This window comes from Octopus bimaculoides, chromosome 29, assembly GCF_046866305.1.
Source record: "Octopus bimaculoides isolate indiv1 chromosome 29, ASM4686630v1, whole genome shotgun sequence".
Classification (NCBI taxonomy): Eukaryota; Metazoa; Mollusca; class Cephalopoda; order Octopoda; family Octopodidae; genus Octopus; species Octopus bimaculoides.
Window position 1 is genome coordinate 17,463,411 of NC_142956.1, and position 22,500 is coordinate 17,485,910.

The 22,500-nt window shown below is 35.0% G+C and overlaps 1 protein-coding gene and 1 long non-coding RNA gene across 3 annotated transcripts in view; both read left to right on the forward strand.

The window, feature by feature from the left end:
- Window positions 1-6,137: 6,137 nt before the first annotated feature.
- On the forward strand, window positions 6,138-8,374 carry LOC149130391 (uncharacterized). Its single transcript, XR_016238914.1, has 2 exons — window positions 6,138-6,434; window positions 8,226-8,374. It is a non-coding gene; the product is annotated as an uncharacterized LOC149130391 (long non-coding RNA).
- A 616-nt stretch (window positions 8,375-8,990) lies between these two features.
- LOC106874965 (uncharacterized) overlaps window positions 8,991-22,500 on the forward strand; it is a 73,284-nt gene continuing 59,774 nt past the window's right edge. Inside the window, exons 1-3 of one of the 2 annotated variants that reach the window (XM_089344910.1) lie at window positions 8,991-10,502; window positions 19,690-19,786; window positions 21,280-21,310. In XM_089344910.1, the coding sequence (XP_089201036.1) occupies window positions 10,334-10,502; window positions 19,690-19,786; window positions 21,280-21,310 (297 nt within the window). In that variant the 5' untranslated portion in view covers window positions 8,991-10,333. The remainder of the gene's footprint in view (window positions 10,503-19,689; window positions 19,787-21,279; window positions 21,311-22,500) is intronic. The other variant, XM_089344911.1, reaches the window with a different exon arrangement.

Below are 22,500 nucleotides of genomic sequence, written 5' to 3' on the forward strand. Positions count from 1 at the left end.
ATATATATATATAATAACATACACAAATGATATATATATACATACACAAATGATATATATATACATACACAAATGATATATATATACATACACAAATGATATATATATACATACACAAATGATATATATATACATACACAAATGATATATATATACACACACAAATGATATATATATACACACACAAAAATTATATATATATACACACACAAATATATATACATACACACAAATAATATATATATACATGTAATATGTATACATGTATATATACAAATAATATGTATGTATATATATATATATATATATATATATATATATATATATATATATATACAAATAATATATATATATATATATATATATATATATATATATATATATACAAATAATATATATATATATATATATATATATATATATATATATACAAATAATATATATATATATATATATATATACAAATAATATATATATATATATGTATATATATATGTATATATATATATATATATATATATATATATATATATACAAATTATATATATATATATATATACAAATTATATATATGTATGTATGTATATATCTATATAAACATACATATCATGAAAGACAACTGGTAATTTAAACCAGAGCATGCAATATTAAAAATCAAAGCCATATAAATTGAAGCTGGGTATATATAGCATGTATGTACCTTCTTTCTTGGTGTCTCTCATAAAGATTAAATATTTATATTATTAAAAATTTTATTTCTTATTTCTATACATTTATATATCCCAGGCATGCATTGTATGCCTGGACGAAACACAACTGGGTATATATATATATACATATATATATAAAACATATGTATATATATATACATGCATATTTATATATATATATATATATATATATATATATATATACGCATGTATATATATGTGTATATGTATATATGCGTGTATATGTATATATATATTTGTATATATGTATATATACATAAGTATATGTACATATATACATGTATGTATATATGTATCTATATATATACACACATATATGTGCATATATGTATACATATATACACTATATATATATATGCATATATATATTCACATATATACAGATATATATGCATATATATATATATACATATCTATGCATATATATACATATATTTATACATATATAGGCATATATATATATATGTGCATATATATACATGCATATATATGTGTGCGCATATATATAAATATATATATATTTATGTATCTATACCTTTATATATACACTTATATAAGTATATATATATATATATATATATATATATATATATATGCATATTTATATATAGTTATATAAATATGTATATATAAATACATATATGCATGCATGCATATTGTTGTATTTATGCATATATATATGTATACATATATTCATATATACTTACATAAAGGTGTAACTATTTTTTGTATAACCTTTACATCTATATATATATTACATAAATATATATATTTATATATATATATAATATGTAATCACATATATATATATATAACTTTAATGTTTACTTATAAGTAAGGTAAATATAATAACAGACCACAATTTCATTCCTTTGATCAACCTTATGGTTGATTGCAACATTTATGGACGAAAAAAAAAAGACAATTTGTAAGAACTATTAAAAGTGTTAAAATTCTATTCAATTTGCTTACAAGTAACTATGGAGTCTGTGACATCAGTTGCTATTCATGTATACAGATGGTCTGATTTGTAGTTCCTAACAATGAACTGTGTACTATGTCAGCAAAGTGAAATAAGCTCAGTCTTTTGTTTAACATTGAAGCAATGTGATAAATAATGTGCAGTTTATTTGTAGCACAGAGGCCACAGTGTAACCCGACATATGATATTGAGGTAAACACCAGTGTTGTACACATTATATTTTCTTGTTTACCTTACATATGAATAAACATATCAGAATCTATATAGTGTTTCTTTTTTTATCACAGAGTGGAGGCACAATGGCCCAGTGGTTAGGGCATCGGACTCGCGGTCATAGGATCACGGTTTCGATTCCCAGACCGGGCGTTGTGAGTGTTTATTGAGCGAAAACACCTAAAGCTCCACGAGGCTCCGGCAGGGGATGGTGGCGAACCCTGCTGTACTCTTCCACCACAATTTTCTCTCACTCTTACTTACTGTTTCTGTTGTGCCTGTAATTCAAAGGGTCAGCCTTGTCACACTGAATATCCCCGAGAACTATGTTAAGGGTACATGTGCCTGTGGAGTGCTCAGCCACTTGCACGTTAATTTCACGAGCAGTTCTGTTCCTTGATTGGATCAACTGGAACCCTCGACGTCGTAAGCAATGGAGTGCCAACAACGATTTATCACAGAATATTTAAAAACTGTTTACATATTTGTGTGTGGATTAAGATGGCTGTTAAGTTGTATCATTTTCCATCTGTTACTGGTGTCTGTCATTTGAATGTGGTCAGACAAATTTCATCCCCACCGCACTTTCTTTTTTAAGTCTGGTACTTATCCTCTGAGTCACTTTTGCTGAACTGCTAGGTTACAGGAACATAAACACAGCAAAACCAGTTGACAAGCAGTGGTAAAGACAAACATAGACACAAAGACACACACACACACCTAGCTATATATATATATATTTATATATATATATATATATATATATATATATATATATATATATATATATATATAATATACATAGGTGTATATATATATATATATATATATATATATATATATATGTTTCCCTATCACTCTGCTCTGGGTTCAGTCCCACTGCGTAGCACCTTGGGCAAGTGTCTTCTTCAATAGTCTATAGTCTGCTGATGAGCAAAGACTCAGAAACATGTCCCTGAATGCAGACTAGGCTGGGTGGAGGTGCTTGTCTCCCCCTCATAAACATAAGGACACAGGAAATGTGTCAAGGCTGATAAGAAGTGGTCCAGCTTCCTAGGGCTAAATAGCAGCATTATGATTCCCGTATTGGGACTGTCACGTTAAGTTGACAGTATACAACTACATACAACTCACTTATTATTATAATAAACAAACACAAATTCATGTATGGAATTGATGTTTTGCCCAAGAACACAACACGTCACCCGGTCCAGGAATCGAAACCATAATCTTACGATTATGATGCTGACACCCTGACCGCTAGACCATGCGCCTCCACCATTATTACCAATACAAAGAAAACATTTTCCAGTTGATTTTCAGTAACACCTTCAATCACATGAGTTATCCTTGCTTTTAAGTCTTCTAAAGATCGAGGCTTAGTTGAACAAACGATACTTTTCCTATATGTCCCCAGATAAAGAAATCCAATGGAGTCAAATCTGATGAACATGGAGGCCAAATACCTCTTCCAAAACATCTGTTATGGAATTTCTCATTTAGAAACTACTTAACTTGCAGAACAAAGTGACAAGGTGCACCATCTTTACTCTTTTACTTGTTTCAGTCATTTGACTGCGGCCATGCTGGAGCACCGCCTTTTAGTCGAGCAAATCAACCTCAGGACTTATTCTTTGGAAGCCTAGAATTTATTCTATCAGTCTCTTTTGCCGAACCGCTAGGTTACGGGGACATAAGCACACCACCATCGGTTGTCAAGTGATGCTGGGCGGACAAACACAGACACACAAACACACACACACATATATATATATATATATACGACGGGCTTCTTTCAGTTTCCGTTTACCAAGTCCACTCACAAGGCTTTGGTTAACCCGAACCTATAGGAGAAGACACTTGCCTAAGGTGTCACACAGTGGGAATGAACCCAGAACCATGTGGTTGGTAAGCAAGCTACTTACCACACAGCCACTCCTGCGCCTATGTTGAAAAACTGTATTCTCTATCGGTTCGTAGGCATGAGGTGATTTTGTAGCTTTGCATGAAGACTTTATGGACACCCTGTATATGTGTGTATCTATGTCTGTGTGTATTTGTCTATAATATCCTTGTCTTGGCATCATGCGATGGTTGTGGATGAGCACCACAGTCCATCCTCTGGTGAAATATATGTCTGGCCCCAGGGAAATATTATATTGGTGACAAGATGAGCATCCGGCTATAGAAACTCTGCCACAGCATATTACGTCCGACCCATACCAGCGTGGAAAAGTGGGCATTGAAAAACAATGATGGTGATGATGATGATGAGGAGGAGGAGGGAGTTAATTTTGTAAGAGAATGGAGTTAGAAAGAAAGGTAAAAAAAATAAAACATTAAGCTAAGGTGAGTTATATGTTTTTCTTCAATTGCTGTGTGGTTAGGTAGCTTGCTTTGCAACCAGACGGTTTCAGGTTTGGTCCCACTGCATGGCCCCTTGGGCAAGTGCTTTCTGCTATAACCTCTGGTTGACTAATGCCTTGCATGTGAATTTGGTAGAAGGAACTATGAGTAGAAAATTATTAATCTTATACGAGAATGTTGTTGATTGTGACTTTGGAGTTTTGGCCAGCTAAGCCATTGTCAGATATATATAGACATATCTATGTGTGCATGTTGTTGTGTCTGAGTTTCTCCCCCACCGCTTCTTAATAACCAGTGTTGGTTTGTTCACGTCCCCATAACCTAGCGGTTCAGTACAAGAGATTGATAAAATAAGTGCCAGGCTTAAAAAACCAAATAGAAAAAATGTACTAGGCTTGATCCGTTTGGCTAACAATAAAATTCTTCATGGCAGTGCCCCAGTATGGCCACAATCTAATGAATGAAATAGGTAAAAGATAAAAGGTGTACATATATATGTATATATGTATATATAGGTGCAGGAGTGGCTATGTGGTAAGTAGCTTGCTTACCAACTACATGGTTCCGGGTTCAGTCCCACTGTGTGACACCTTGGGCAAGTGTCTTCTACTATAGCCTCGGGCCGACCAAAGCCTTATGAGTGGATTTGGTAGACAGAAACTGAAAGAAGCCCGTCGTATACATGTATATATGTGTGTGTTTGTGTGTCTGTGTTTGTCCCCCCAACATCGCTTGACAACTGCTGCTGGTGTGTTTACATCCCCGTAACTTAGCGGTTCGGCAAAAAGAGACTGATAGAATAAGTACTAGGCTTACAAAGAATAAGTCCTGGGGTCGATTTGCTCGACTAGGGGGCGGTGCTCCAGCATGGCCGCAGTCAAAAATGACTGAAACAAGTAAAAAAGTTAAAGAGTACATGAAAAAACTTTGTATTTCTATGAAGGAAGGTCATTAGGTGCCATTTTCTTTCCTGTTTCAGGTAGTTCCCTCCTGGGCCCGGAGTGGAGGGCATCGTTTTTCCTTGTATTTTCAGGTGTTTGTTTTTTATTAACCGTTGAAATCGAGGCAACCTTTCTGGCGCACTCACAAGGGGCAAAACACAGAGGGGACAAACAAGTACAGACAAGGGGATTAAGTCGATTATATCGACCCCCGAAAGGATGAAAGGCAAAGTCGACCTCGGCGGAATTTGAACTCAGAACGTAGCGGCAGACGAAATACCTATTTCTTTATTGCCTACAAGGGGCTAAACATAGAGGGGACAAACAAGGACAGACAAGGGGATTAAGTCGATTACATCATCGACCCCAGTGCGTAACTGGTACTTATTTAATCGACCCCGAAAGGATGAAAGGCAAAGTCGACCTCGGCGGAATTTGAACTCAGAACGTAACGGCAGACGAAATACCGCTAAGCATTTCGCCCGGCGTGCTAACGTTTCTGCCAGCTCGCCGCCACATATATGTGTATGTATGTGTGTGTGTGTGTGTGTGTGTGTGTGTGAGTCTTTGTGTCTGTCCCCAACGATCGCTTGACAACCGGCGTTGTTTGTTTACGTCCCTGGGACTTAGTAATTCGGCGATAGGAAGCCAACGAAAACAAAAGTGTACTGAGGGTTGATTCGTTTGACTAAAAAAAAAAAAAGAATGTCGAGGGCGGTGCTCCAGCATGACCGCAGCCTAATGACTGAAGCACGTAAAACGGTAAAAGAAAAAAAAAAGGAATTATTTTGGTAGAAGTCCAAGAACAACGTGAACCTTAGTGTACAAGTTCTTGAATGTACGTGACGTTTACATCACGTGGTACAGTCGTATATAAAGGCCGGCGCCCGCCGCCGCGCTCCTGACAAAGTATGCAGACAAGCATTAGTGACGGGGAGATGTAGATGCGCCATTGGCGCCCGTCATTCCAATCTCTCTGCCATCTACCGTTAAATCTGCAGCTTTAACACGCCAAAGGATTACCATTAGAAGCGGAAACCTTTATTCTATCTGTGTTAATCTTTATTTTCACCCCCCTTGCCTTTAAAAACACCACAAAATATATATTTTTATAGATACTCTCACCCTCTCTCTCTCTCTTTCGGTGGCCATCTACACACTTCAGGGAAAAAAGCTGTTTTGACTATCAAATATGTCCGGGTAATATTTCATCTTGTTGTGCTTCTATTTATGTGTGTTTTACCATTATTTTCGCTTGATATCCGTGTCTAACAATCCCTCGTTATTAATATATTTGAAGTTTTCGTGTCGTGGTTTTAACAAAATGCTTGATTCTCTATTTTATTGTTCGTCGTCCATCGACACCGAAATTTCTTTTATGTTGGAAAAAGATTGTTGGTCTTTTGTCTTCTTGTTCTCTGTCTGTGTCTGTCTGGTGTCTCTTTTAAAACATATGTGTCTTAATAATATATGCATGAATGTATGTATATATATATATATATATATATATGTGCTTATATATACTGGAATGTGTTTAGCATATGTGCATATATATATACATACATACACATATAAATTGTATGTATATAGTGTGTGTATATATATATATATATATATATATATTGTGTATATGTTAAATGTATAAAAATGTATATATATATATACATAGATATAAATTGTATGTGGATATTGTATGTATATATATATATATATAGTGTGTATATGTTAGATGTATAAAAATGTATATATTAAATGTATAAATGTGTGTATATATATATATATATATATACATACATAGATATAAAATATATGTGTATATATATATATAGTGTGTATATGTTAGATGTATAAAAATGTGTATATTAAATGTATAAACGTGTGTATAGAATATATACATAGATATAAATTGTATGTATATAGTATATATATAGTGTGTGTATATGTTAAATGTATGTGTGTATATATATATATATATACATAGATATAAATTGTATGTGTACATAGTGTATGTATGTATATATATATATATATATATATAGTGTGTTATGTTAAATGTATAAATATGTATAAACGTGTGTATATATATATATATATATATATATAAACACATACATACATAAAGTGTATGTGTATATAGTGTATATATATATATAGTGTATGTATGAAAATGTATATATTAAATGCATAAACGTGTATATATTATATAAACACATATACATATTAAGTCTGTATATATACATGTCACACATATTAAAGTATATACACAGTTCTATTCTATTCGTTCTGCCAAACCTATTTATATACACGGTGTATGTAATCCATATCTAATCTATTATGTATTCTTATGGCAGTGTCTACGTGTATATAAGCTATTGTATACCTACTTCATTACATAGTGTGTATGTATCTATATATATATACACACACACGCGCACACAATCCATGCATATATTACTTTACACTTGTGTATTTATAATACTTATGTGTATATATTACTATATTTCATGTATGTTTATTACAATAATTAATATATTGTACATACAATTTTCACATAAATTGTGTATACATTTTTTGCTGTTGATGTATAAAACTAGACATACGTTGTGTATACGCACATTACATGATCATGATACTAATTAATAAGCAGATTTCTTTATAGATATATTCCTACACACACACACATATATATATATAATAAATTTATACCTGCGATTACTGTTTATATACATACATATATATATATACACACACACACACACACATATATATATTTAACAGTAAGTACTATGTCTTAGGAAATATATAGCATAGGAAATGTATATATATTACCTTTATATATAAAACATTGTATATGTTTATATAATATACAACACATGTTCAATATATATTTATACATATGTATGTATTATATACTTATACTATACATTATATATATGTATAATATACATTTATATATGTATATAAATATATTGTCTTTGTTTTTTTTTCCAGATTTCTCATTTCCCATTGAAAGGATATTTAAATTTCCTTTTTTTTTTTGCTAATCATCACCATCTGGAGACAAAGTCTGACGAAAAGCACCGGTTGATGTCTTAATTTCCCCCTGCCTGGATATATATATAGATATACATATATACATTTCCCCCCCCCCCCCTGAAAAATATTAAAAAAAAATTAACAAAAAAATCCGATACCACTAACTGCCATATATATATATATATATGTAAATTGCACTCCACGTGATATTGTAGTGTTAAAATAATACAAATTTGTGACTTGAAAGACACGACGAACATTGCGATTGAACTTTGCAACCCAGCCTTAACACAAGGTCACAACATACATTACACATACACACACATCTCATTCAAATATACAGACACATACACGCTTGTGCGTGTTTCTCTCTCACACACACACATACATATACATAAACTCAGACAATTAAGACACATTTAATATATACATATATATATATATAAATATATATATGTATATACAATATATATAGACATTTACATGCACACACATACACCTATATATATAATATATACGCCCTATACAAGGGCCAGATCTCATGTAAACGACCCTAACGGTCTCCCCCCCTCTCTGTCCCTATATCTACTTCAAACTTGAAAAACCTAACTGCCTTTCGCCGCCCCCCTTTCTTCTTCACACAAAAGAGTCATGGATTCATAACTCCTACTGCTTTCCTGCTGCTGCGCCCTACTTCCGCTCTGCTGTTTCTCTACTGCTATAGGCATCATCGTTCGTTGAACCTCAGACGTCCGTTGTTCCAACTGCTTTAAAACAATTTCAACTTTGCATCTTCGGTCCTACTACTACTACTACCACTACTACTGCTGCGAGGAGGGAAGTACAACGCTGCTTCTCGACTGCAATACTACTGCAGCTTCGGCCAGAACGGAATACATTGTTGATTTCTCAACTGCAATACTACTGCAGCTTCGGCCCGCCGCTCTGAGGACGGAATACATTGTTGATTTCTCAACTGCAATACCACTGCAGCATCGGCCAGCTGCTCTGAGGACGGAGTAATATCGCTGTTTTGTCCAACAGCAAATACCACTGCAGCGTCGGTCCGGCTCTCCTGTCGGCAGTGGGTGTCACTTTTTTGTCAATTGTATAAAGATCGCTGCTGCTGCTGTTTCCGTTGTGCTTCCCGGATACTCCACAACCGGATATTGCGTAACGCGACAACACCGCCGCGACCACCACCGCAGAGTCATTCAACATCTTTATCGGACCAGCTTCAAGGCTATAAGCTCGTTCGTCAGCTGACAGAGTATATATATATACATATATATATTATATATATCTCTGCGTCACACGGTTCTCCGCCACCCTAGTAACAGCACCTACCAACCTACCTACCTCACAGCTGTTGCTGCTCCAGGGCCAGGACCGAACCGCCAAACCAACCAGCCAACCTGTTTTTGTTTTTGGTGGGGGAATAAAGCACTCTTTGCCTTAATGCCGACCACTCCTGAGTGGTTGGTGTTATTTTCTAAAGCAGGTATTTAAGCACCACCACCATCACCGCTACTACTATTACCTCGCCAGGGCATATTTATTTACCAGATCACCATAAACAGCAACAACAAGGACTATTATTATTATTATTATTACGACTAAAATCCTGTTTGGTATACACTATACAAATCACATCTAGACCAACCCTTGTTTTGTCACCATCTCTCTCAACTTGTTCATCAGAAGCAGTAGCGACACCATCCACTATAATTGAATTGAAAGTTCAAAGGTCGAGGAAGGGCGAAAAAGAAAGTAAATAAAAAAAGCCCTTCTTCTTTTCTCCCCCCCCCTATCCCCTGCCTCGTCGGTCCCTTTCTGTAATCATCATCATCATCCCTGACGGAGAAAAACAAAAACTCGATCCATCGTCCTCACCACCACCACCTGAGTGAAGAAGGAAGAAGGAAAAAAAAAGAAACAGAGGTGGCCAGTCGGTTTGGTTTGGCCTGGTTTTGATTGGTTGGTGCGTGCCGGTAAGGGGGTAACACGTGGCCCCTAGGCGCCAGCCAGCCAAGACCTGGAACGGAACCAGGCTAAGCCGAGCCATGTCTTCTGTTCATTACAAATTCAAGAGCTGTCTCAATTATGACACGGTCACCTTCGACGGCCTGCACATATCCCTGGCCGATCTCAAGAAGGCCATTATCCAACAGAAGAAGCTGGGCAAGTCGGTGGAGTTCGATCTACAGATCACCAACGCCCAAAGCAACGAACGTGAGTACACCAATTAATTGTTATTACGTTCTGAGTTCAAATTCCGCCCGAGTCGACCTTTGCCTTTCATCCTTTCGCGGATCCTAGCATTGCTGGCCTTGTGGCAAAATTTGAAATTATTATTGTTACTTTGATCGATGTTAACCCCCCCCCCCTGACATGTTTTGTGCGTTGTAATTCGTTCTTTTATATTGCGCCCCCCCCCCGTCTCGGGCCCTTGTGGCCAATTAAAATAAATTATTGGGGAATTATTCTTTGTTAAAATTTTAATTTTTCTAATTTAAAAAAAATTTTTTTGTATTCCCCTGTGTAACCCCAGATTTGTGATTTTCCTGTACTGTTCCCAAAGTGTAAAAATTACGTGTGTTTTTTTATATATATATATATATATATATATATATATATGTATTTATATATATATATATTTAGAATTTATATATATATATATTTAGAATTTATATATATATATATTTTATATATTTATATATATATATATATATATATATATATATATATATATATATATTTAGAATTTTATCAGGAACCCAGTGTGTAAAAAAAAATTCATAAGGGAAATTTCTATTCCCAAGAATATAATTATTCGTTTATATTTATATAAGGGGCATTACTACAGAATAATGCCACACACTAGACTTCCCAAAATAAACACATTTTAGTACCGAATGCGAGGAAACTAAAATGTTTATTTGGGAAGTCTAGTGTGTGGCATTATTCTGTAGTAATGCCCTTATATAAATATATATAGTTACTATTTAAATACAGAGGTCTCGACGCATCTACGTAACCCTTAAACTAACCTGCTAACGGGTCCAGATGGAGTATAATGTAAACGGAACCCTTCTTCCCCTGATTTTTTTTTTACGGAATCCCACCTTTTAGGCTATGGAGATTCCGATTCCGAAAAAAAAAAAAAAGAAATTTCCAAAGATGGCAACTTCAAAATTTCAATTTCCGTTTAAAAAAAAAAATTAAGGGGGAGTTGAAAGGATCCGTTTTTGCTTACGAACCACATGTTTCCGGGTACAGTCCCACTGCGTGGCACCTTGGGCAAGTGTCTTCTACTATAGCCTCGGGTCGACCAAAGCATTGTGAGTGGATTTGGTAGACGGAAACTGAAAGAAGCCCATCGTATATATATGTATATATATATATGTGTGTCTGTGTTTGTCCCCCCAACATCGCTTGACAACCGATGCTGGTGTGTTTACGTCCCCGTAACTTAGTGGTTCGGGAACAGAGACCGATAGAATAAGTACTAGGCTTACAAAGAATAAGTCCTGGGGTCGATTTGCTCGACTAAAAGGCGGTGCTCCAGCATAGCCGCAGTCAAATGACTGAAACAAGTAAAAGAGTAAAAAAGAGTAATTTGCTCCGTCTGGACCGTTAATACAACAGATGGACTTGAAACGTTTTCCAATTAAGAAGTTAATGTATGCATCATTATTGTTAATGACATGTATTTATCAATTGGAATTTTGTCTTAACAAGGATCTCTAATGAACTTCGTTTATTTTATGTTCCCTATTCTCTAACTCTATCTCCCCCTCCTTGGGGGAATCACGTACGTTGTACGATACTGTTTTTTTTTTAATTGTAACAATTACAGAAATTACGAACAAACCAGAACAACGGAATACAATGGAAAAGCACGTTGGGTTTTTTTTTCTTTCTATTTTTCGAACACTCCTAAACGGTTCGGATGGAAGTCAATATAAAACCCGAAACGGGAGGGCGAAACGAAATGCTTTTCGTTTCAGTGTAAATTATATTATATACGTATATTTACGTGTTTGCGTGTAGTACTTATATGTATGTAGTATTTCTCTCTCTATGTATGTATGTGAATATATATATATATATATATATATACACACACTCATATATTTATATATACACACATATATTTATACACACACACACATATTTTTTATATATACACATATATTTATACATACACACACATATATATATTTATACATACACATATATATTTATACATACACATATATATATTTATATGCACACAGACACACACACACACACACACATATATATATATACACACACACAATATATATACACACATATATATATATGCTTGTGTGTATTTGTTTCCCATCTCTTGACTATTGTCGATGTTGACCTGTTGATGTCCCCGTGTATATCAAAATTGGTTTCAGCTATTGTCATTGTAATCTCGTGACTGGCCACTCCTGTCTGGCTAATGTCCTAGTTTAGTGCCGGATTTGAAACGGAAATCAAAATTACCAGCCTCATTCATGCCTTCCGTTTAAATCGAAACCAACTCTAATGACGAAATCTGAAACGTGTACCATTTTTTTTTTTGTCTTCTCTGTTTGTCCGAGTTGTTGGACTGTGGCCATGCTGAAGCACCACCTTAAATTTTTTATCGAGAGCCCTAAACACGCGTGTGCGTATTCTTTACTTTCGCCGGCGTTACTTCGGTATTGGTCTAGAGCAGCGGTTCTCAATCAGGGTCCATAAGGCCCTCGAGGGTTCACATTAGATTTTTGGGGGTTCGTACAACAAAATAGTAAATTAGGGATCTACAATAGTATCTTAAGGGGTGCTAACGTGGAAGTACAGAATACGCATACCACCCGTTTTCGGCGTAACCCGAAACACTGGATGTGCGTATTGCTTTAGACGTATGTTTTGCAAGAAACATCTAGATTTCTTTCATAGTTCGATCTACACAAATTAATGTGTGAAACCGCCTTTGGCTCTGTAGTACAAACGTCTTGTTTGCATAAGTTTTGAATTAAAATCTTCCACCAAAATTAGTCACAATCTATGTTCCTAACACTAGCTGAATAATAACTAAGTTCTTTTACTAAATTCTTTGTTATATTTAAAATTAATTGAAAGAAACACAGAGCATTGCAACAGAAATATGGTAACAAAAGGGTTAAGGGCTTTCTACTACAGCCCTGGGCTGATCAACGCTTTGTGAGTGGAGTTTGTGTGTGTGTGTGTGTTCTTGCATTGGCTTCGTATAATTGTAAACGAGTGTCACTGTCATACAAGCGGTATCCTTCCTTACCAATATTCTGTTAACATGCCACCAGCATGAGTGCCAGTAAGGTGAAGCTGGAAACGATCGCGCTCAAATGGTGCTTTTTACGGAAACAGTGATTCCGCTCAAATGGTGCTTTTTACGGAAACAGTGATTCCGCTCGGATGATGCTGTTAGCGCACCACTGGCATCGAATTGAGATGCATAAATAAGGTCGTCATTGACTTCTGACCAATCAACTTTACAATAATTGGCGCACCAGCTCCCGTCAGCAATAGCTTCCCTTAGGTTTGGTTATCGATTGCCACTGTGTTGGATGACCATCATGTCACAGAGACATTGAGGCAACCTCGTATTTGTTTACAAGACTGCTTGAAACTCCAAAATTTTTGACTAACTCCAGTATTATCGCATAATACAGAATGTCGTGTGTGACTTTTACCTGAGAATGTACCTTAAGAATGTAAAAATATAAAACGAAGCTATGTAGACCTGTAGACCGACTTATGAACAGCCAGTCGGAACCAATTGTGGTCGTAAGTCGAATCAAATGAAACTAAGTCAAATTTGAAACCCATTTACATAAATCATCAGGGATGTTATGTTAATCAAAATATCATTATTGTATTATATGCTTTGAGACATACGTAATTAAGTTTCAGTGTATTTAAATCAGTAACAGTGGTCTAATTAACATAACATTTCTGAAGATTTGGAGTAAATTGTTTAGAAATAAATTTGTATAAAATTAGCTTCATTGAATTTAAATTATGTATGACAATTATGTAATTGTTCATTTGGTGCTGTTTATCTTAATGAAACAGCTGTCGAGCATACTTTTATGGGGAAAATGTTGCTCTTTACCCTTTAGTGTTCAGATTACTGTCAAATATAATGTTTGATTTATGTCATTTTGAATTTATCATACCTTGTAGTTTAGAGATTTCAATGTTATTCTTTGTAGGCCTAGTACTTATTCTATCCGTCTCTTTTGCCGAACCGCTAAGTTATGTGGACGTAAACACACCAGCATCGGTTGTCAAGTGGTGTTGGGGGGACAAACACAGACACGCAAACATACACACATACATATATATATATATATATATATATATATATATATATATATATATATATACACATATATATACATATATACGACGGGCTTCTTTCAGTTTCCGTCTACCAAATCCACTCACAAGGCTTTGGTCGGCTCGAGGCTATAGTAGAAGACACTTGCCCAAGATGCCACGCAGTGGGACTGAACCCAGAACCATGAGGTTCGTAAGCAAGCTACTTACCACTTTCTGTCACAACATATGAACGAGAAAGGAAGGGGTGATGGCAAACTTTGGAGTGGGATGATGGAAGTTCTATGGTGAAAAGAAAGAAAAAAATCAAACAGCGTTTCAACTCTGTGCATGTACAAGAGAAAGTGTGAATATTTGTATCTGTGATTTATTATGTACCTTATATATAAAATACTACAATTAGCTATCATTTTTGACAGCACGCGGCCAGCAGGTGCTATGTAATAGTACTAGGGTGTCTATGTTTTTCTGTGTGTCTGTGTTACACCTGTGTTTCTCCTAAAGAAAAGTGTCATCCAGTACACTTAAATTATGCCTAGGATGTATCTTTAACTATGTTTTTATTCCATTGAAACAGATGTTAAAAACAATTAAAACATGAATTATAGAAAAATTTTAAGCTTTTCAGCTTTTATCCATCTAAATGTGTTCATATACACTATATATATATATATACATATAAATATGTAAATGTCATGTGTTTGTAGCTATGTGTATATATTCTTATACACACACACCATTAAATAAATGTTTGTGGATGTGTGGTAAGACGTCTATTTGTTAGTCACATGCTTCCGGGTTCAGTCCCACTGCATGGCACCTTGGGCAAGTATCTTCTATAGCCCTGGGACAACCAAAACCTTGTGGGCGGATTTGCTAGATGGAAACTGAAAGAAGCCTGTCGTATATATACATGTATTTGTGTGTGTCTGTGTTTGTCCCCTCAACATCGCTTGACAACCAATGCTGGTGTGTTTACGTCCCCGTAACTTAGCGGTTCAGCAAAAGAGACCGATAGAATAAGTACTAGGCTTACAAAGAATAAGTCCTAGGGTCGATTTGCTTGACTAAAGGCGGTGCTCCAGCATGGCCACAGTCAAATGACTGAAACAAGTAAAAGAGTAACAGGCAAATGTTAGCAACTGGAAGAGCATTTTGGTTGTAAAAGACCAACCTCAACAAATTCAGTCTGACACATGCAAGCATGGAAAAATGTATGTTAAAGGATGATGATAATGATGTGTGTGTGTACCCTTGTCTTCGCATTTCCAGTCCATGCTGACAATGTAAGCATTGAAAAGTGGTCGTTAAACAATGGTGAATGGGACAGACGCTTTATTTTTTTTTTTTTGGTTTGAATCTAGATGAAAATTCACACCAATGCCTCTTTCTGTGTGAGACATTGTTCTGTGTAAATGATTGTCTTTATCATTGTTTGTATCAACGCAATGAGATTACATTTGCGGGGAACCTAACAGAGGAGACAGTGAAATGAGATAAAATATTTTACATCACATGTTCTAAACAATGTGGCTATATAACAAAGCAATGGTTTTATAAGTGACAAACACTGAGCACATTTTAACAGTTTTTTTTTTTTTTAATTTTACTTGTTTGTTGTTTTTTGACTGTGGCCATGTTGGGTTTTAGTCAAACGAATCAACCTCGTTAGTTTGTTTTTAAGCCTAATACTTGGTCTAGCGGTCCGTTTTTGCGTAACCCCTAAGTTACTGGGACATAAATACACACACACACTCATACATACATACATATACAAGTGGGTGCTGAAAACTTCATGGTAGCAGGCACTTGCCCAAGGTGCCATGTAGTGGGACTGATCTCAGAACCATGTGGTTGAGAAGCAAGCTTCATATAACACAGCCATAGATGTATAAAAATGTTTATACGTACTTATATATACAGGGTGCGCTGAATTAAACTGTCATCTAAATTACGCAAAAATGAAAATAACACTGACATCTCATTTTAACATATAATTACCAAAATTGCATAAAAATTATCTTGAAATACTAAAGAGTAAATTTATTCAATAAAATCGCCACTGAGTTCAACCACAGCCTTCAGACGAACTCGGAATCTCCTGCAACTCTTCTGGAAGGTCGCCTTGTTTAAGTTGGTGAATGCTGCTATAACCCTTGCCTTCAGTTCATCTTTGGTGTTACAAGGAGTTTTGGTCTCTTGCCCAACTGTCCCTCCACACATAATAATCAAGGGAGTTGCAGTCTGGGGAGTTTGGCCAGATGTTAGGGGTGATGTGGTTGCAGAAATTGTCTGACATCCATGACTGGGTTCTTTTGCTTGTGTGACGTAGTGCAGAGTCCTATTGCCAAACATAGGGTCTTCCAGCAGCCACCCTCTCAAACCCAGGGCAGCACTATCTCCTTCAGGCACTTGATGTAGGCCTCCATGTTGAGTGTGGGGTCTTGTGGGAAAATGGAGACATAACGTTGCTATCACTAGTGATCACTCCAGACACCATGGTGTTGCCTGGCTGTTTGATTTTTATCACTCTCGGTACATGTCCTCAGATTGACACCCAAACACTCTGAAATGTTCGTATTTGGAGCTTCTGGCATGAATGCCAAGCAGCATAGCATGTTTCCAAATTTCTGGCAGAATGAATTGCATGATGGTCCTGATTTTCTCACAGATGATCCACAACTGACCCTACTATACTGTGCAGTCGATAAAATCAAAATCAAACAATGCACATTTGTGAAATTAAAAATATACAATGGTGACAATTTACCTATTGCACCCTGTGTGTGTGTGTTTGTATATGTGTGTGTGTATATATTTATCTACACAGATGTGTGTATTTGTATATGTGCATGTTTTATTTATGTGTATATATTTATCTGTATAGATGTTTGTGGATTTGTATATGTGTATATATCTACATAGATATGTGTGTATGTGTGTGTGTGTGTGTGTATGTATATATATATATATATATATATATATATAGATAGATAGGTGTGTATGTAGATGTATGTGTATATATATCTACATAGATATGTGTGTATGTAGATGTATGTGTATATATATCTACATAGATGTGTGCGTGTATATGTATGTGTATATTTATCTGCATAGATATGTGTGTGTTTGTGTACTTGTATGTGCATATATTTATCAGCATAGATATGTTTGTGTATATGTTCATCTGCATAGATATATGTATATATGTGTGTGCATGAATATTTATGTATCTAGTATGTATGAAAGTTCATCTTTTAGTAAAAACTGGAATTGAAAGCCTAAGAGAACATAACATTAGTATGATAGGAGTGGTGGTCCTGGTAGGAGGAGTAGTAGTATGAGCCGTTGCTAGTCTGTGTGTCATTTATTCTCACAGAAAACATTAAGATATTCAGTTGAATTTTTGTTTTAAATAAACAACTTTGAATTTGCAGAGGACATTGACACCCCCCCCCCCCCTCTGGTATATATTCATTCCTGCACATATACAGGCATGCACATACACAAGCATATAACATACATACGTGAATAATACGTGTTTGTGTGTACACCCACACACACATACATACATACATACACATGGGTATATACTCTTTTACTTGTTTCAGTCATTTGACTGCGGCCATGCTGGAGCACCGCCTTTAGTTGAGAAAATCGACCCCAGGACTTATTCTTTGTAAGCCTAGTACTTATTCTATCGGTCTCTTTTTGCAGAACTTTTAAGTTACGGGGACGTAAACACACCAGCATCAGTTGTCAAGCGATGTTGGGGGGACAAACACATATATATATACGACGGGCTTCTTTCAGTTTCAGTCTACCAAATCCACTCACAGGGCTTTGATTGGCCCGAGGCTATAGTAGAAGACACTTGCCCAAGGTGCCATGCAGTGGGACTGAACCCAGAGCTATGTGGTTGGTAAGCAAGCTACTTAGCACACAGCCACTCCTGCGCCTATAAGGAGTTTTGTCTCTTTACTTTTGAGATGGTTGTGTATACTGTGTGTCAAGAGGTTCATTATCCTAGTAAAACAAACACAAAATATATGCCATTATGCATGTTCACGTGTGCATTTGGTGAGATACAGACACACAGCATGTGGTACATCTGTATGTAATAACATCATATGCATGTCTACATATGCTGACATAATCATAATTATTGTTACTTCTGCATTCCCTGGCATAATTATTTGGTTATCCCTTTCAGGGTGGGGGCATACAGCCTGGGTTCAAATTTAATTCAATGAAATTGGGACCCTTTCATCTGTATATTCTACATTTGTGTATTTGTTCATTGAAATTTTGATGGAAGATTTTAATATAGATCACTTTAACCCTTTTGTTACCATATTTCTGTTAAAATACATTTTTTTTTTACTCTTTTTACTTATTTCAGTCATTTGATTGTGGCCATGCTGGAGCACCGCCTTTAGTCGAGCAAATCGACCCTAGCACTTAGTATTTTAAACCTAGTACTTATTCTATCAGTCTCTTTTACTGAACCGCTAAGTTACGGGCACATAAACACACCAGCATCGGTTGTCAAGCGATGTTGGGGGACAAACACAGACACACAAACATATATATGTATATATACGACGGGCTTCTTTTAGTTTCCGTCTACCAAATCCACTCACAAGGCTTTGGTCAGTTTGAGACTATAGTAGAAGACACTTGCCAAAGGTGCTATGCAGTTGGAATGAACCCGGAACCATGTGGTTGGTGAGCAAGCTACTTACCACACAACCACTCCTGCACCTATTTACTAATTTTTAGAACAACATTATTGGGTAGGTGTTAGGGTCCACATCAAGGTAATTTGAATATAAAACATGCAGAATATTTTGGCTGGATATGGCCGGTTTAAATGGTAAAGGATTAAACATAGCCTGTGATGTATAAACAGAGGCATCATCAAACGGATTGATATCAAAAGGGTTAAAAGCTGGTCTCGTTGATATTTAATAATTAAGGACCCAGTTTAATTTGTTCTTCCTAATGGACTAATTAGTGTCTTCGTTTTCTTTAACAGGTTACGTTTGTGATGATGCTCTCATACCGAAGAATGCGTCTGTCATTGTTACCAGAGTTCCAGTGAATGAGCCACAACGGTCACAAATGAGAACATGGTGTGTATATTTAAGAATATTATTTGGTTGTGAAGTGATGATTGGCGGCTGTGGTGGCATGCCAAGGGTTTTGTGGTGTCATAGGGATCGCGGTTTCGATTCCCAGACCGGGCTTTGTGCGTGTTTATTGAGCGAAAACACCTAAAAGCTCCATGAGGCTCCGGCAGGGGATGGTGGCGAACCCTGCTGCACTCTTCCACCACAACTTTCTCTCACTCTTACTTCCTGTTTCTGTTGTACCTGTAATTCAAAGGGTCAGCCTTGTCAGATTGTGTCACGCTGAATATTCCCGAGAACTACGTTAAGGGTACACGTGTCTGTGGAGTGCTCAGCCACTTGCACATTAATTTCACGAGCAGGCTGTTTCGTCGATCGGATCAACTGGAACCCTCGACGTTGTAAGTGACGGAGTGCCAACATATATATATCATCATCATATGTCCGTTGTGCATGCTGGAAGGCTACACCAGACTCCAGTCTGATTTGACAAGGCTTTCTATGGCTAGATGCCCTTCCTAACGCCAACCACTCTGAGAGTTCATACTTACATATACATATTATACTTATTACACACACATACATATATGTATTACACACATATGTTATAATTGTTACATATTCATGTATTATACTTATAGTATATATATATTATAAAGCAGTTATTTTGTTTCACACAGATTGAAATATAGGAAAAATAGTTGAAAATGCACTGAGAATAGTTAAAATATTTTTATAAAGATTTAACAGGTTTCATAGTTTACACTGATTTTCATAAAGTTGAAATAGAAAGACATCTTTATTTCAACTATTTGAAAATCATTGTAAACTGAAACCGGTTAAATCCTTCAACTTCTATTTTACATATAGATAGTGAGAGGTATACAGGCAGTGTCAGTTTGATGGGTAGGAATTAACTAATATACAGCTAAAACATTTGGTCACTATAAAGAACCTGTCTATGCTGATTGTTCTCCAAGAATCTTCATCTGTCGTTTACAACAGGCACGTGAAAAGTCATTCGAGCGAGATCGTTGCCAGTGCCGCTGGACTGTGCAGGTGGTACATAAAATACACCATTTGAGCGTGGCCGTTGCTAGTGCCGCCTGACTGACCTTCGTGCCTGTGGCACATAAAAGCACCCACTACACTCTAGGAGTGGTTGGCGTTAGGAAGGGCATCCAGCTGTAGAAACTCTGCCTGATCAGATTGGAGCCTGGTGCAGCCATCTGGTTTCACCAGTCCTCAGTCAAATCGTCCAACCCATGCTAGCATGGAAAGCGGATGTTAAACGATGATGATGATGTGTGTTGTGACTTACTGCATTTTCTGTGTATCAGTTAGTGGAGTGTACGGCAAGTACTGCTCCTTGTCTAGTTAGTCCCTTTCTTCACTAAATGTATGAACCCTTATTTCGAAATTCTAGAAAAGTTTTATTCTCAGATTGTTCTTTTTACACAGTCTTCCTTTTTTTTTCTCTCTCTTCTTTCCCTTAGGCTACCACGAAGTGATGACTACCGTAAAAGTGTATGTATCTTGATTTTTTCCCTTTTTGCACCGTTATCAAAACAAAAAAAAAACAAAAAAAAAAGTTGGGGTTTAATCAATGCATGTTAGCCCGTTTCTTGGCGGTCAACATGGCAAAAAACCCCCTCAGTCAATGATCGAAAGTTATTTGGTCAAAAAAATGTAGCCTTTAAAATGGCAGGCAAGCGCGCGCGTGCGCCTATGTGTGTGTTTCTGTGTGTACGAGAGATTGAGTGCACGTGCGTCTGCAATATTTTTATATCAATGCTCTTTATCCAATATATATATGTATACATATATATATAATATAGATGTTTATGTATACATATGTATATATATATATATATATATAGTTTATGTATGCATGTATATATATATATATAGTTTATGTATATATATATATATATATATATATATATATATATATGTATATGTATATATATAGTTTATGTATGTATGTATATATATATATATATATATATATATATATATAGTTTATGTATATATATATATATATATATAGTTTATGTATGTATATATATATATATATATATATATATATATATATATATATAGTTTATGTATGTATATATATATATAGTTTATGTATGTATATATATATATAGTTTATGTATGTATATATATATAGTTTATGTATGTATATATATATAGTTTATGTATGTATGTATATATATATAGTTTATGTATGTATGTATATATATATAGTTTATGTATGTATGTATATATATATAGTTTATGTATGTATGTATATATATATATAGTTTATGTATGTATGTATATATATATAGTTTATGTATGTATGTATATATATATATATAGTTTATGTATGTATGTATATATATATAGTTTATGTATGTATGTATGTATATATATATATATAGTTTATGTATGTATGTATATATATATATATATAGTTTATGTATGTATGTATATATATATAGTTTATGTATGTATGTATATATATATAGTTTATGTATGTATGTATATATATATAGTTTATGTATGTATATATATATATAGTTTATGTATGTATATATATATATAGTTTATGTATATATATATATATATAGGTTATGTATGTATATATATATATATATAGGTTATGTATGTATGTATATATATATATATATATAGGTTATGTATGTATATATATATATATAGGTTATGTA